Source organism: Anneissia japonica, unplaced genomic scaffold, assembly GCF_011630105.1.
Source record: "Anneissia japonica isolate Jap-2015-1 unplaced genomic scaffold, ASM1163010v1 scaffold287818_len932483_cov186, whole genome shotgun sequence".
NCBI classification, from domain to species: domain Eukaryota; kingdom Metazoa; phylum Echinodermata; class Crinoidea; order Comatulida; family Comatulidae; genus Anneissia; species Anneissia japonica.
Genome location: NW_022703366.1, coordinates 802,974 through 817,023, shown reverse-complemented (window position 1 = coordinate 817,023; position 14,050 = coordinate 802,974). Strand labels below are relative to the sequence as shown.

Sequence of the window (14,050 nt, the reverse complement as noted above, 5' to 3'; positions counted from 1 at the left end):
TAATGACGATATATTGTATTGATTTTACTTGCGAGGTCTTTGTTAACACAAATAAACAACAATAAAAGAACTACTCAAACGAATATTTTTATTCTATAAACAAGTGCATATTAATTATTGATTTCAGAGCAGCAACATCGAACTATCGTTTCCGTTGGCAGATGCCGAAGTGGACCAGTTCATGAGAAACAACAGTGACATCTACAACATGTCCCTAGTTCCCACAGACTTTAGGAACTTCTTTGAAGTGGGCCTAGCCTATTGGCTGACAAGTGGTCATATGTCTTCTCCTGGTCCCCAGTTTTATGAATTCAAAGAGTACATTGGGGAACAAATTGATGACAACACATTTGATCTGTTGACCAACGCCTCATATAACGGTGTGTATAATAGACCTTTCCGGAGTGTCAATCAAACTAACTACTGACTAATCAGAACAGCGCTAGGAATACGCGCGCGTCTGACAAACACACGTGTTGTCCCACAAACGCACGTGTTCGCGTATGTGTTAACACTGTCGTCTTGTGGGACCTTGGCAACAATATCCAAGGGGCGGGGCTTACCGGAAAGGTCCATTATTGAAAGGGCTATCCAATGCTCTTTCTTACCCCAAGTTTTTTTTTATTTAAAAATGTTATTATTTTTACTTTCTCTTATAAATCAATTTATATTATATAATAGGCCTACTATTTCTATGTTCCTGTCATGATTGTTGTCCCTTTCGATTTAGTTATTTATTCTCTAATTAGATTGTAATGTACAAATATAACATCTAAATGAACAGGGATAAAATGAAGATTATCAAACTAGGGAATAAAAATCACGAATCTAATTGGTTTTTTTTTCTACTGCCAATAAATTTTGATGTTTATGGTAGTTTTTTAAATTATATTTTTTAACAAGATGTCTTTTGTCACCCATTCTGTGCGTGTTTTAAAATTCCTTGCTGGTTTGAACCATTCAATTCAACATTGTTGAATTGCCTTGGTTTGAACAAGCTAATGTTGCATGTGCGTGTCTGTGTTCCGCATGAAAAAAAAGGAACGAAGAATTGTCATTGATTTTTCGGTTTTATTTATTTTTTAATGGCTAATAAAAGAAATACGATGAAATGAATAGGGGCCTATCTGAAGTAATGTGGCAATAAACGTAAGGTAACTGCTAAATTATTAAAATTTGTAAGAAGCTGTAACCAAGACGAATCAAATCAATCGGTACCGGAAATTACATACGAAAGTAATCTGATACCAACAAATATTGATAACATCAATTATGCAAACCTAAAATGTACGATAGATTGATAGATTTTGGCGGGAATAGACAATAAGTCTAAGTTAAATTATGATTACGACAATGAAGACGTTAAATGCAATTGATTTAATTCGGCGGACTACCAATCTTTATTAAAGACGTTGGTTATGACTGTACTGTTGATGATAAGGATGTTGTTCAGAATAATAGCGTAGGCCTATTATAATGAGTATTATTATGAACGGTTATTACGAGGCCTCGCGGCACAGCAACGTTTTGCCATTAGATACAGTAGGAATGATCTTTAGCAGGCTTTGGTCTCTAATTGAAATAAAAAAAGATACAAGACATTTGTTAATATTGGATCACAGAAAAGTGGTCTTTAATTCGGAGACTTTATTTATTTTACATTCATAATCAGAGAAAAGTGGAACACATCTTGCATATGCCGCCATCGTTGTTAAGACGACACTGGTGTTTGGTACGGTCGGTCCTACACAGGTTAATCCGATTGCTGAGAGCTGGGAAGATTTCATGAAATCCGAGGTAGGAAAAATATTAAAAAGGAAATCAGAGAGCAATAATAAAGGTGTTCGTAATAAGCCCTCTATATCCTACCTCAACCACGTATAAATAGCTTCCGGAGCGAGTGTCAATCAAACTTAATAACTGACCAATCAGAAAAGGGTCATGGATACGCGCGTGTCCAAGTTGTTTTTACCGTATAGTTAACCACTATCGTTTGTGGGACTTTTAGCAACAATATCTAAGAGGTGGGGGAGCAGGAAGGTCCATCCTTACATTCCACAATCCGCAAGGTACAACGCACCCATTAATTACATAAGGCCTACAGATTTATGCAATACCAGTCCACCTAGTGCACATTTAGTATATCACTAAATTTGACTTTCACTCAGTTTGGTGATTATTGTTTATAGGTGGCGAAGATGCCTAATGGTTTAAAAGGAGGATTTCAGTGTACTCCGCAAGGAGACAACGGAATGTGGCATTGGATGAAAGTTCAATCGGTATGCGTATTTTTATATTAATATATTTTGTATGAAACGATATTAGACTCGATGTCCGAGTGAACATCACGAACATCGCCACCGCCGTCGTTGTCATCATCATCATCATCATCATAACTTTCCATTGATGAAACTATTGTTGACAAAAACAGAGATAGACAGTACTCGAATAGGAATGTGAAGATCTAATCCCAAGTATCTTCTCTCATCTAATTGACTGAAACGCTCACCCATATAATAGTGGAGCTATGGTTATGGATGGAAAGCTCATAGTTTAACATTTATTTTGTTTTTGAAACAGGAACTTGCAAATTCAGCCGTTAAAGGGATCGTCATTGGATTATGCGTAGCGTTAATTGTTCTTGTGGTAACGACAATAAATGTGGTCGTGGGAACAATGGCTACAATCACCATCAGTTTGATTACGTTGTGTGTTGTCGGAGTTATTCCGTTGGCTGGTTGGCAACTGGGGGTGCGTATGTAATAATAATATTGACTAGTCAGTGTAGTTTTAAGTGTCAATATTTCAATTCATATAATTATCTTATGTTTTATCTTGTCAAGTCCACATTTCTAAGACAGTCGACAATGTACTGTACTGAATATAAAATTTAATTTTTAGTAAGGATTGGTGACTAATTTTCTGTAATTTTGAAGACATCTTTTTTCTTTTTAAAATAATATTTTAGCCATTGGAGTCGCTGAATTTATCGTTGGTAGTTGGACTAGCTGTAGATTATGTTGTACATCTAGCTGAGGGATACCATGTGTCCGTGAAACAAGATCGATGTGGCAGGACTCGTGAAATGGTCCGGCGCGTTGGAGTGTCAGTGTTATCTGGTGCATTTACAACACTTGGGGCATCATTCTTCATGCTGTTTGCAAAGATTACATTTTTTAAGCAGTTTGGCATTTTTATGTTTTGCACTATTGGGTTTTCAATGGTCTTCTCGCTTGGGTTATTTTCCACAATGATGGGATTGATCGGGCCTGAAGATGAGTTTGGTTCACTATCTCCGCCTCTCCGATGGTGCAAAGCTAAATGTTCAAAACAACATGTTCAACCTGTTATTGATTAGCTCAATAATAGAATTTACGAGGTTGGAGGAAGCAAGTAAAGAGGGTAAGGGTCGCTGCAAACCAATTTTTTGAGTTGCATGAACCTCATCTAAGGATCTATAAGCATTATTTCTATAAGCCTAACAGAGAAGAATTAAAATTATTAAATTTAAATATTGGGCAACAAATGGGATTATGTTTGTGACAGGTAAGATAGTGTCATACGATGTGGTGTTGGATCAGGTTGCCTCGCATTATATTATTCTATAATGGTTAGTTATAAAATGACTTTACCAGTAAAATTTAGTTTAATTATAAGAGTGTTCATAGATTTATGCAGATATATTAGGGTTACTAAAAAAACAAGTGCTACCCAAAATAGGTCTGACTTTACAACTTTTTATTATTCTCATGCTCTTTCTAATTTAATATATTAATACAACTATAATTAATATTTGCCACCTACAAGTGAATATATTAAAGCGATCAATACAAAAAAATGTATGCTATGCTAGGAAAATGAATAGAACAAGTTGACATTTTTTAAAAAGAAAAATATACAAACACAACTGTTTATCTTGGAAGAAATTAATCTGGTTATCTCAGTCAATAAGAAATTAAAACATATCTATAGAAATGATGACAATGTATACCTCAATGTATTGCCACAGGGCATATTATATTTTATTTGACATACCGAATACATAGATCCAGGTCAACCGATGTTGTGGTATACAAAACAAATATTTACTGGGATTTTAATCGGATCATATTTCAAATTCCCTAAGAATTGTGTTTATAATATTTTGATTCATTGAAAGCCATCTGATAACATTTTTGAATATGCAATTCATATAAGGAACACCTTGATAGTTATAAACTGTGCAATTGTTTGTAGGAATGAGATGCAATGTATGTTAAAATGTTTAAAAAAATATATTTATACGTTTATTTTATGATAATTTATTAGAATTTAACTAATTACCATTGCCTTCGTGTGTATTTTGAATAGAGTGGATTTAAAAACGGATGCATGTACATTGTCTAAAGCCTGTTTTCCACTCTAGGCGTATTTTATTCATGCGAATCGAAAGCGTTGATTATGTGCATGAGCATTCACATTTCTATCAGAGTTTTCACTTTAGCGAAAATGGTAGTTCAAACTGTTTCTACTTTTTGCGAAGCGAAAAATGTGGAACCAAACCGAACCGACGCCTTCGATTAGTGCAAATAAATTCGCCTAGTGGAAGACAGGGTTTACACCTACAGTGAATTGGCATAAAATTCAATGCTTGAATTTCTATGTTTAAATTAAATAAAATGGACTGATTGTAAATAAAGTATGTTTGACATTCCACTATAGTATCTGTGAGTAGGCCTATGGTAGTTAAAACTATCAAATATTATCTATTATATTTTATAAAATTGTAGAATACTACTACTAATACACATCCAAGTAACACAAACTTGTAATCACAAACTTTTAATTTACCCAATCATACTGGAGGCCTAGTGATCAGGGAAGCCTATTTCAGAAGTGAACCTAGGATTGTGGGATTGAAAGGCAAGCATCTAAACCACCATGCTACAGCTATATATATATATGGTACAAAAGTGAGGCGTTATCAAGGTTGGTGATTGGTATTGTATAAATTTAGATGATGGCCAATTTTTCGCACAGCCAATCAGATGAGTGTATACAAGACAACTGTCTAACCTTTCCTTTACTCACATGATGGAGGACGACAACGAGGAATAGTTGCTGTCTCTTATACACATCTAGATGTGTATAAGAGACAGGGGTTTTACTGCATCAAGAAGGTGTAAGTGAATTGCACTACAGACACATTTAATGAAAGTCACTAACCTTATTGAAAACAATGGTGCCTCCATGTCATATTCTGAATGGTCTGTGTGGCCCCCTAGAGTTGAATCCATGTGGTAAAAATTCACAATGCCCGCCTCTGGTTCAAAGTTCATGAAGCCCAATTTGCTTGCAAAGTATTTAGCCAGTGCAGCAAGATCAGCCGGGAACGGAACATGGTCGTCAGCATAATACAGCTTATTCGTCCAGTCATATTGGTAACCAAGGGTAACCCAACGCAATCTTTTAATGAGTTCTCTAAAGGCAAAAATATGGGTTATCTAAGACTGACAATGAAGCTTTTTCTAGTTATGCATAAATTATGAGCCCATAATTTCATTGCTCCAGACATACCATTTACAGGTAAATAATAACAATTTAATAAAATATAAAATGAATAAGATCAAGTTTAAATATCTATAATTAAAATCCTCATAACTTACTCATTTCCCCAAATGCTATGCAATCCTTCAGGTTGTGTATTTTGATCTAAATTGGTTTTGTTTGGTTTTTTTGGAAATTCTTGAACACACTGCTTCACCCAAAACCTTTGATAAGCTGGTAGGAAGGGATTTCTTATAAAAATCAGTCCTAAAAGAAGAAGAAAAACAACAAAGATTAATTTTTTAAAATTTTATATGAAGGAGTAAAACTTGATTTTAATATTGAAACTAATCAAATGTTTGAGTGACAGCTGGTGTCGAGTAACCTTTTAAAAAGTCGGAAGTCTTGAAAACTCAATTCCAAAAGGGTTGTGTATCATGACCAAGTCAAGTTGAACAATGTATTATATTGATTCCAATCAATATATTAAGACTATTTGTATCTTCAGTAGCGGATTCAAGGGGGAAGTCCAGCCAGCCCAGCCATCCCCCACCCTAATTTTCTCAAAATTGTAAAATATTGAGAAAAAAAAAAGATTACATTCAAATTTTTAAGTCTGAGAGTGCCATTTCCGGCCATCTACAGGTGACATAATTGTAAATTTTCTTACCTCAGCCTCAACCATGGTGGGGATGAGGTGCTATAGACCCTTCATCTGTCAATGCCCCTCCCTGGGCCCCCTCTATTACAAATTCCTGGATCTGCCAGTGATCTTACTATATCAACTAAACTTAGATTTTTTCAGTCCCTCTCCTCTTTGCCTAAAGATCCCTTTTAAAAATAATTTGAGGACAGAAAGCAGATGCCATTACAATCAGTGTTACAGCAGGTATCAATGTCACTTACTGTGAAGCATTGGTAACCATTTGTGGTAAAATTAATATGAATTCCTACCTGGACAACCTTTGTGTTTAAAGCACTGCCATTCTGCTGGAGTCTTCAAACCTAGTTTCAAATGGAAGTCATCTGAATCTGAATCCAGTTTAAAGGGTAAAACCTGTTATGAAAAACAAATCCTATAATCAGGAACTAATATCAGTACATCCTTCCCATCACATGACCACGGGAGACTGGGGCTTATCAACAACCACAAGCTATTTACCAAACTGCACCAGCACAATCCGATTATAGTATAATGATGGTTATAATTTAAGGGCTGAATATTTGGAATGAGCTACGAGTCCGTTACCAGTAATGATGCTGAAGAGGAGTCAATTGCTATTCAACCAACTGTAGCCAGTCAACGGCTGATGCGTTTGCATACTCACAAAACCGAAACTTACTGAATGTGAACAGAGATGGGTGGCAAAACTTGCACCATACCCATTTAGTATACATTATGTACCAGGGCCAAAGAGTATTGTTGCAGACCAATTAATTATTTGCAGAGATAGATTTTTTTGGCATTGTATGGAGAAGGACAACTGATTATAAAGAACACTGCAAAAGATGTTGTGGCAATGTCATGCTCGCGCTCCATTAGAAAATATCAAGACCTTGTATCCAATTGAACTTTTTGAGTGCTGAAGACCAAAATAATAAATCTGCTGACGTATTGGTAATCACGGCCCACTTCACAAAACCTGACCAAACATACCACTGAGAGTGCACTCTGACCAAGTTTTCTAGAGTACCAAGGTTGCCAGTGGATGTAGTTTTTCGTAGTATAGGCAATTCTGATCAGTCATTGTCAAAATCACTAGAAGAGGCCATGAAAGCAGCCAACACAGGAAAATCAGGGTCAGCAGGCCAGGCTATATATATATATGGTACAAAAGTGAGGCGTTATCAAGGTTGGTGATTGGTATTGTATAAATTTAGATGATGGCCAATTTTTCGCACAGCCAATCAGATGAGTGTATACAAGACAACTGTCTAACCTTTCCTTTACTCACATGATGGAGGACGACAACGAGGAATAGTTGATCATGGAAGTTCAAAATAATCCAATTCTGTATGCTTCTAACTGCTCATTGTAACATTTAAATATTGTACTGCTGTCTTCTGTAAAAGTTGTGCAGCACACATGTTAGTAGACACGCCACCTTGAAGCAACAGTTCTTTTTTTCACTACCCTACAAGCTCTGGATAGCCTTAATTATATATTTTCTTCCTGTCTTCAAAACTGTGTCCAGCGTAGGGTCTCATAATACGTTTTACAGGAACGACCTCATATCCAAAAATGATATGAGGGACAATGTTTGGTGATCCTGGTAGTGGTTTGTCAGCTGGCAAAGACAGTGCTTGTAGAGCTTTTGTCATCAGTACCACAGAGATAGTACTTCATAAAATGTTGAGCCAGAATTGGGAGGGGCTTGAATCACTAGATGTTTGTTATCTATGGCACCAATGCAGTTTGTGAACTGCCATTGTTTCTGGAATTCCATGTACTGTGGCTTTAAATGACAGCAAATAGCCTTGCAATCCTCAGGTACAATGCCAACAATTGTTGACTTGCCAACTCTATACTAAATATTGTTTTGTATGAATCACCAGTAGCCAAGTATCTGTAAGTAAAAATATATTATGTAATGCTATTTAATGTTTGAGTTACAATAACTAATACCTCATTCAATCAATCCATCCGTTATTTAATACAAACCTTCCTAATTAATTAATTTATTTATTGATTTGTATTTATTTACAAAAATTATCATCATAAAATATAATAATAAAAATATAACACCATAATATATATAAACATATATAAATATAATTATCTTTTTATTGCATCTATGTTTTTGTTCTTTTCACTATAGCACTTCAAAACAACTTTATTTGATCTTTTGAATAAATATTATTGTAACTGAAGTGTTTTGAGTTTGTTCACATTTTTATGTTAGGTCCATTAAGGCCCAATAAAAAAAAAAGTTAGTTTATCATCCCCACCCACGTCACTATCTTGGACCGCATCAATTTTTTTTTTTTTTTTGAATTTTATATATGTGTGTTTTAGGTGTACAAACTCATAAATACCGGCAAAACGAAGCAGGAGATAAAGAAAAAATCGTAGCCGTCGCCGTTCACAAGACGTCTGGAAATACTTAATATTACATTCCAGACGCTGTAATACTCATGACGTTCACATACAAAGCATACTGCCTAGGCTTACTACTACTAGACAGATGCCTACTGTCTAATCCTTGAAATGTCTAGGCCTAGATAGCCTAGGTCTATATGGCTACACACTGGTATGTACACACAGATTGAATATCTTTGTATATTCAAGTATGGTGCAGACATGAACATAGGTCTATATAAAATATGAATGATATGCCATCATGAATGAAGGTGTGTATTTGCTATTGACATCTAGAATCTTGACAAAGGGACCTAGGCCTATTGTGTATATAAAAACATTTCTATATACAAAAAGCTGTGCTCTACTATTTCAGTACAGCTCAGCTGAATCCAACACAGCTCTAGCCTAGTTTTTAATATATGCAGTGTACACATTGATAGAAAAACAACAAATATGATACTTGCATTTCTTCTCTTTTTTGATGTACATCATGACTATCTATGTCATTCTGTTGATTTTTTTAGGTAGTTGCAAAATTTGGAAGGACGGAAAAGGAAACACTCATTGAGATGGATCCTGAAACATTGATCTCCGATGCAACGTGTGCTGGCATGTATGTTTGTTTCTGTGTCGGCGTGGAGCACACAGCTGAAGAAACTAACAGCGAAAATGTACAATGTGCATTTTCTATGCTCATGGAAAGCTCCAGAAACATGAGCTTTGTGCCTGCTGCTACAGAAAATCCATTTAACAACAAAATCAAACTTTCAAACCATATCATTCAGTGGCTAAAGGATAATCTACTAGGATGGTCGATGCAATGTGCTGAATCTGTTGGAAGGGATTTTGTAGACAAACTCACTGATGTTTTATGGTACATTGATGGCCGCAAGGAAACATTGGCATCACGTTCCCATTCCTGATGTGTCTGTACTGCAAAGTTTTTGGAGCTTTCCATATGAAATTTTAACGGGTTTTGTGAATAAAATATAATTATTCAATAACTGTAATGTCTGAGATTCTTACATTTGAGTATGTCAACTATTTTTGATGCATGTACAGTAGAAGCTGTATTAAGATTCCTCAAGCTGCATACTCCTTGTTCCGCCTTTCAATGGATTCATGAGTATTTTACAAGTTTCTGCTGTTTCGAATTTAAATGCCGGCATGGAGAAAAAAAAAAAAAAAAACCCTCCCTCCCTCATCACTTTTCAAATTTATTCGGATGATAAACTAACATTTTTTTATATTTGTCCTAATATATACTCACCTTAGACATATTGCTAACCTTTCCATTGCACTTTATGCTCTTTCTAAAAACGATGTCTAGAATGGTGGTGTAGAATATAATGATAAGAAGAGATCAGCAAAGCATGGTTCAAATTTGTTCCCCCTGAATGGCTATGTACAATGGATGCCTTAATAACAACCTCCTGCGTTAATTAGGTTAAGATTAAGATTGGACCGCACCAAACACAGGAGCTGTCTGCAGACTTCAACATGCACCAACATGAAGAAGTGGTCGCATTGGAATTGCCAGATCCGCTTTCTGTGGTTGCAGAGAAATTCAGCTCCACACAGGAATTTCTTGACAACTTGCCGGTTTATACCATGCTGTTGGCTCGGAATATCGAAGAACTCACACATGGCCAGGCAGAAAACACTGATTGGCTGAAACAGCGACAAGACAGGATCAGTGGCTCATGCACTGTTGACCCGGGTAAGATCGCAAAGTAAGAGCTCAGTTGAAGTAGACTTCTCTTCAATTGTTAATACAATTATGGGCCATACTGTTGTAATGTTCTATAGTGTTAAGATAACCAACACTATATAGGCCAATTCAACTGAACTTTTACCTCACTAACCAATTAGATACCTGTTGAATGTCTCCTTAATTATTGTATATAAAGTCTTTGACAGGACAATGGGCAATTCGTGACGACAAGCCCAAGTGGTCATTTGATTTATAAAATAAGCTCAATTGAGAGACAGCTTGTTATATTATCTGACCAATAGAAACTTCCCAAAATGATGTAATAGTCAAATGATTAGGATAAGGTGATATCTTTCAACCAATCAGAGAAAGTCCACCACACCCCAAGCTTGTAAGAAAAGTAAAGTATTAGTTATCTAGAGAAGACTTCCTTCTGATACCTTGAAGGAAACACTACGTCTCACAACCCAACTTGTATATATTGTATATATCATGCAGTAGAATAGTAGCATTGAATAAACGCTTTGCATTATAACCAGAAGAGATGTAGTCAGTTCAGTTATTGAAAGTAAACCATCTCGCTTGTCATATCACTACAATATTACATAGTGAAGATCCAGTCTTTGCATCTGGAACATAACAATGGAATCAGGAACAACAACTTGAGCATTACATGGCGGACTGCCATACATAATATTACAGTAAGCCATGCACTTCCATCACTAAAATATGAACGGGAAATGGAGGGTGAAGCGTAAAATGCGTACAGGACACTGCAAAAGTCGCAGCACCAAGAGTTTTCTGTGCAAGATTGTGGACTTTATTAAACATGACCAAGTTTACATTAGCGCTAGCCCTGACGGGCTTGTTAGTTGTCAGTGTTGTGGAAAAGGGCTACTTGAAATCAAGTGTCCATGCACAATAGCCCATACAAAGCCACGAAAACATACCATATATTACAGCTGAAGGAAAATTAAAGGAGTCCCACTCATACTTTACACAAATACAGCACCAGTTAGGTGTAACCAGCAGAAAGTGGTGCGACTTGTTTGTTTATTCTAGGCATGGCCATCTAACTGTTCGTGTTGAATTCAGTGAAGAGAGGTGGTCAACAGCTTGCGAGTTCGTCTTTAAGAATAAACTGGTAAAAGAAATGGTGAGGAAGTAGCACCCCACAACACGTTATGTTTATATGTTTGTGTAAATAAAGCAGTCAGAATAAAAATGTTTGTACAGTAATTGCATTGGTTGATTGTGTTTATTCACACAGTGGCATTTTTTAAACAAAAAAAAAAACAAAAACCAAATAATGCAATAATGATATCTGTTGAGTATTAACACATTTATTGTCAAGGAAACGAAAAAAAAAAAAAAAAAAAAAATAATGCAATAATGATTTACAGTTCACCAGTACTTACGTAAATCCATACAAATACGAGTGAGAGCTATCTTTTTTGCAACCATCAATAATAAACAAGACTAAATGTATGCAACACAGCTGATTTGAACTTTGATGTTAATGTAACTCCTGAACTACAAACAGCATTGCATCAGTGGAGCCTAGAAAGAGGGAAACGTAACGCACATTAAGTATGCAGACGTTGTGCCCCAACAGATGGGAAGATCAAAGGGATGTTTTCATCAACAGAATGATGCCTAACACTAATACAGAAGAGATTTTTGATGATGATCCTTAATGAATGCCATGCACACTACTGTATGCTATGAACATCCAGAGTATAACATTTCATTATCCAGTAAGGCCTGAACATGTGGTATACAGGTAGTCCTAGACTTACATTTCAGTCAATGTCTCAAAGCTATCTTTTTTGCAACCATCAATGATAACGAGACCAAATGTATGCAACATAGCTGATTTAAACTTTGATGTTAATGTAACTTCTGAACTACAAACAACATTGCATCAGTGGAGCCTAGAAAGAGGGAAACTAACGTACACAGCACACACATTAAGTATGCTGACGTTGTGCCCCAACAGATGGGAAGATCAAAGGGATGTTTTCATCAACAGAATGATGCCTAACTCTACATACAGAAGAGATTTTTGATGATGATCCTTAATGAATGCCATGCACACTACTGTATGCTATGAACGTCCAGAGTATAACATTTCATTATCCAGTAAGGCCTGAACATGCGGTATACAGGTAGTCCTAGACTTACATTTCAGTCAATGTATATATATATACTACATTATTTCATTAAGCTATCTTTTTTGTAACCATCAATGATAACGAGACCAAATGTATGCAACATAGCTGATTTAAACTTTGATGTTAATGTAACTCCTGAACTACAAACAACATTGCATCAGTGGAGCCTAGAAAGAGGGAAACATAACGTACACACCACACACATAAGTATGCTGACGTTGTGCCCCAACAGATGGGAAGATCAAAGGGATGTTTTCATCAACAGAATGATGCCAAACACTAAATACAGAAGAGATGATGATCCTTAATGAATGCCATGCACACTACTGTATGCAATGAACGTCCAGAGTATAACATTTCATTATCCAGTAAGGCCTGAACATGTGGTATACAGGTAGTCCTAGACTTACATTTCAGTCAATGTATATATGTATACTACATTATTTCATTAAGCTATCTTTTAACTCGAAAACTAACCTTTTTCTAGAAAATCGACCTAGCAATAAATTCTCTGGAGCAAGGAGGAGGAGCACCTTTTGATGTGCAAGACAGCCCTAGTTATTTTTGTACCAGGATTTCCTTGGAAAGTAACCCCTTACCTAGAAGTGGCTTTCGGGCCTTGTTTGGGGTTAATATTACATTCTGAATAATGAAAACATAAAAGCAAAGCAGAAAAGGTATTGGAAAGTCAACCCCAAACACGAGGGAAACTTCATTCCACTACAGTTTTCATTACGCCCAACAAAGTGCGTTACCCTTGCTGGCCACACCAAGTTTGTGCCGGACAGTTGTTTTAGGTTGTTCAAGCGTGAACTATGAAGAACGGACGTACCATGTCTTAATGAAAATAAGGGATAAACAAAGCATATTGTTAAATGAATTAATGGTATTGCAGCTGCCACAAGTTTGTTTCCTTGCTGCTGATTTAAATGCCTGAAATTTTATGTCTAGTACATAGTTGTGAGGGAGGTGTTAGACACCCAGGTGTTGTCAAAAGAATGTGTGCAGTATTCCCGGATGAAATCGCTTGACCCAGAGACTGATGACTTTATGATCTGGAAATATGATCATATTACACAATTATGATGGTTCTAAGTAGTAAAATGGAACAGAAAGTGGCAAAGGTGCTTTGGGAAAGGTCTTTGCTATGTCTCTATTCTGTATGACGTAGACTTGAAAGCTCTAATTGACCTGAACACAGTAGATAAACCTTATGGCGATGACATTCTTGTTGAAAAGATTGACTGTGTGAACAATGTGCACAAGCGTTTGGGCAAGGGGCTTAGGAACCTTCAAAAGACTAGTTCTGTAATCAAAGGTGGCGTTGCTGGGCTGACTGAAGGTCTCAAAAGGACATTACAGGTCAGCAATAATGGGCAAGCCATTAATAGGAAGTGCTGGGCACATCATTTTTAACAATATATGCCACCTAATCATCTATAATCAATTTTTCAATTTAGTGCAATAATGAATTGTATAAAATTTAATTGAAATGTCAGATTTATTACGAGTGTTGTTTAGTTGTTGATACAAGCTTTTTTCATACAGTTGTTG

At 36.1% G+C, this 14,050-nt stretch overlaps 2 protein-coding genes and 1 long non-coding RNA gene across 3 annotated transcripts in view; 2 read left to right on the top strand and 1 right to left on the bottom strand.

Annotated features, from left to right (window-relative positions):
- Nucleotides 1–4,674, top strand: part of LOC117104434 (protein dispatched homolog 3-like) — an 8,099-nt gene extending 3,425 nt beyond the window's left edge. The window contains exons 3-7 of the mRNA XM_033245287.1: nucleotides 128–380; nucleotides 1,673–1,797; nucleotides 2,190–2,279; nucleotides 2,581–2,751; nucleotides 2,969–4,674. Of these exons, the coding sequence (XP_033101178.1) occupies nucleotides 128–380; nucleotides 1,673–1,797; nucleotides 2,190–2,279; nucleotides 2,581–2,751; nucleotides 2,969–3,358 (1,029 nt within the window). The 3' untranslated portion in view covers nucleotides 3,359–4,674. The remainder of the gene's footprint in view (nucleotides 1–127; nucleotides 381–1,672; nucleotides 1,798–2,189; nucleotides 2,280–2,580; nucleotides 2,752–2,968) is intronic.
- A 443-nt stretch (nucleotides 4,675–5,117) lies between these two features.
- LOC117104430 (nucleic acid dioxygenase ALKBH1-like) lies at nucleotides 5,118–11,047 on the bottom strand. The gene is made up of 4 exons (XM_033245279.1): nucleotides 9,879–11,047; nucleotides 6,481–6,583; nucleotides 5,646–5,793; nucleotides 5,118–5,460 (listed from the first exon to the last, which is right to left on the bottom strand). The coding sequence occupies exons 1-4, from the start codon at nucleotides 9,885–9,887 to the stop codon at nucleotides 5,118–5,120; spliced, it is 603 nt and encodes a 200-aa protein (XP_033101170.1). The 5' UTR covers nucleotides 9,888–11,047.
- Nucleotides 7,482–9,798, top strand: LOC117104417. The gene is made up of 2 exons (XR_004444741.1): nucleotides 7,482–8,095; nucleotides 9,133–9,798. It is a non-coding gene; the product is annotated as an uncharacterized LOC117104417 (long non-coding RNA).
- Nucleotides 11,048–14,050: the final 3,003 nt, after the last annotated feature.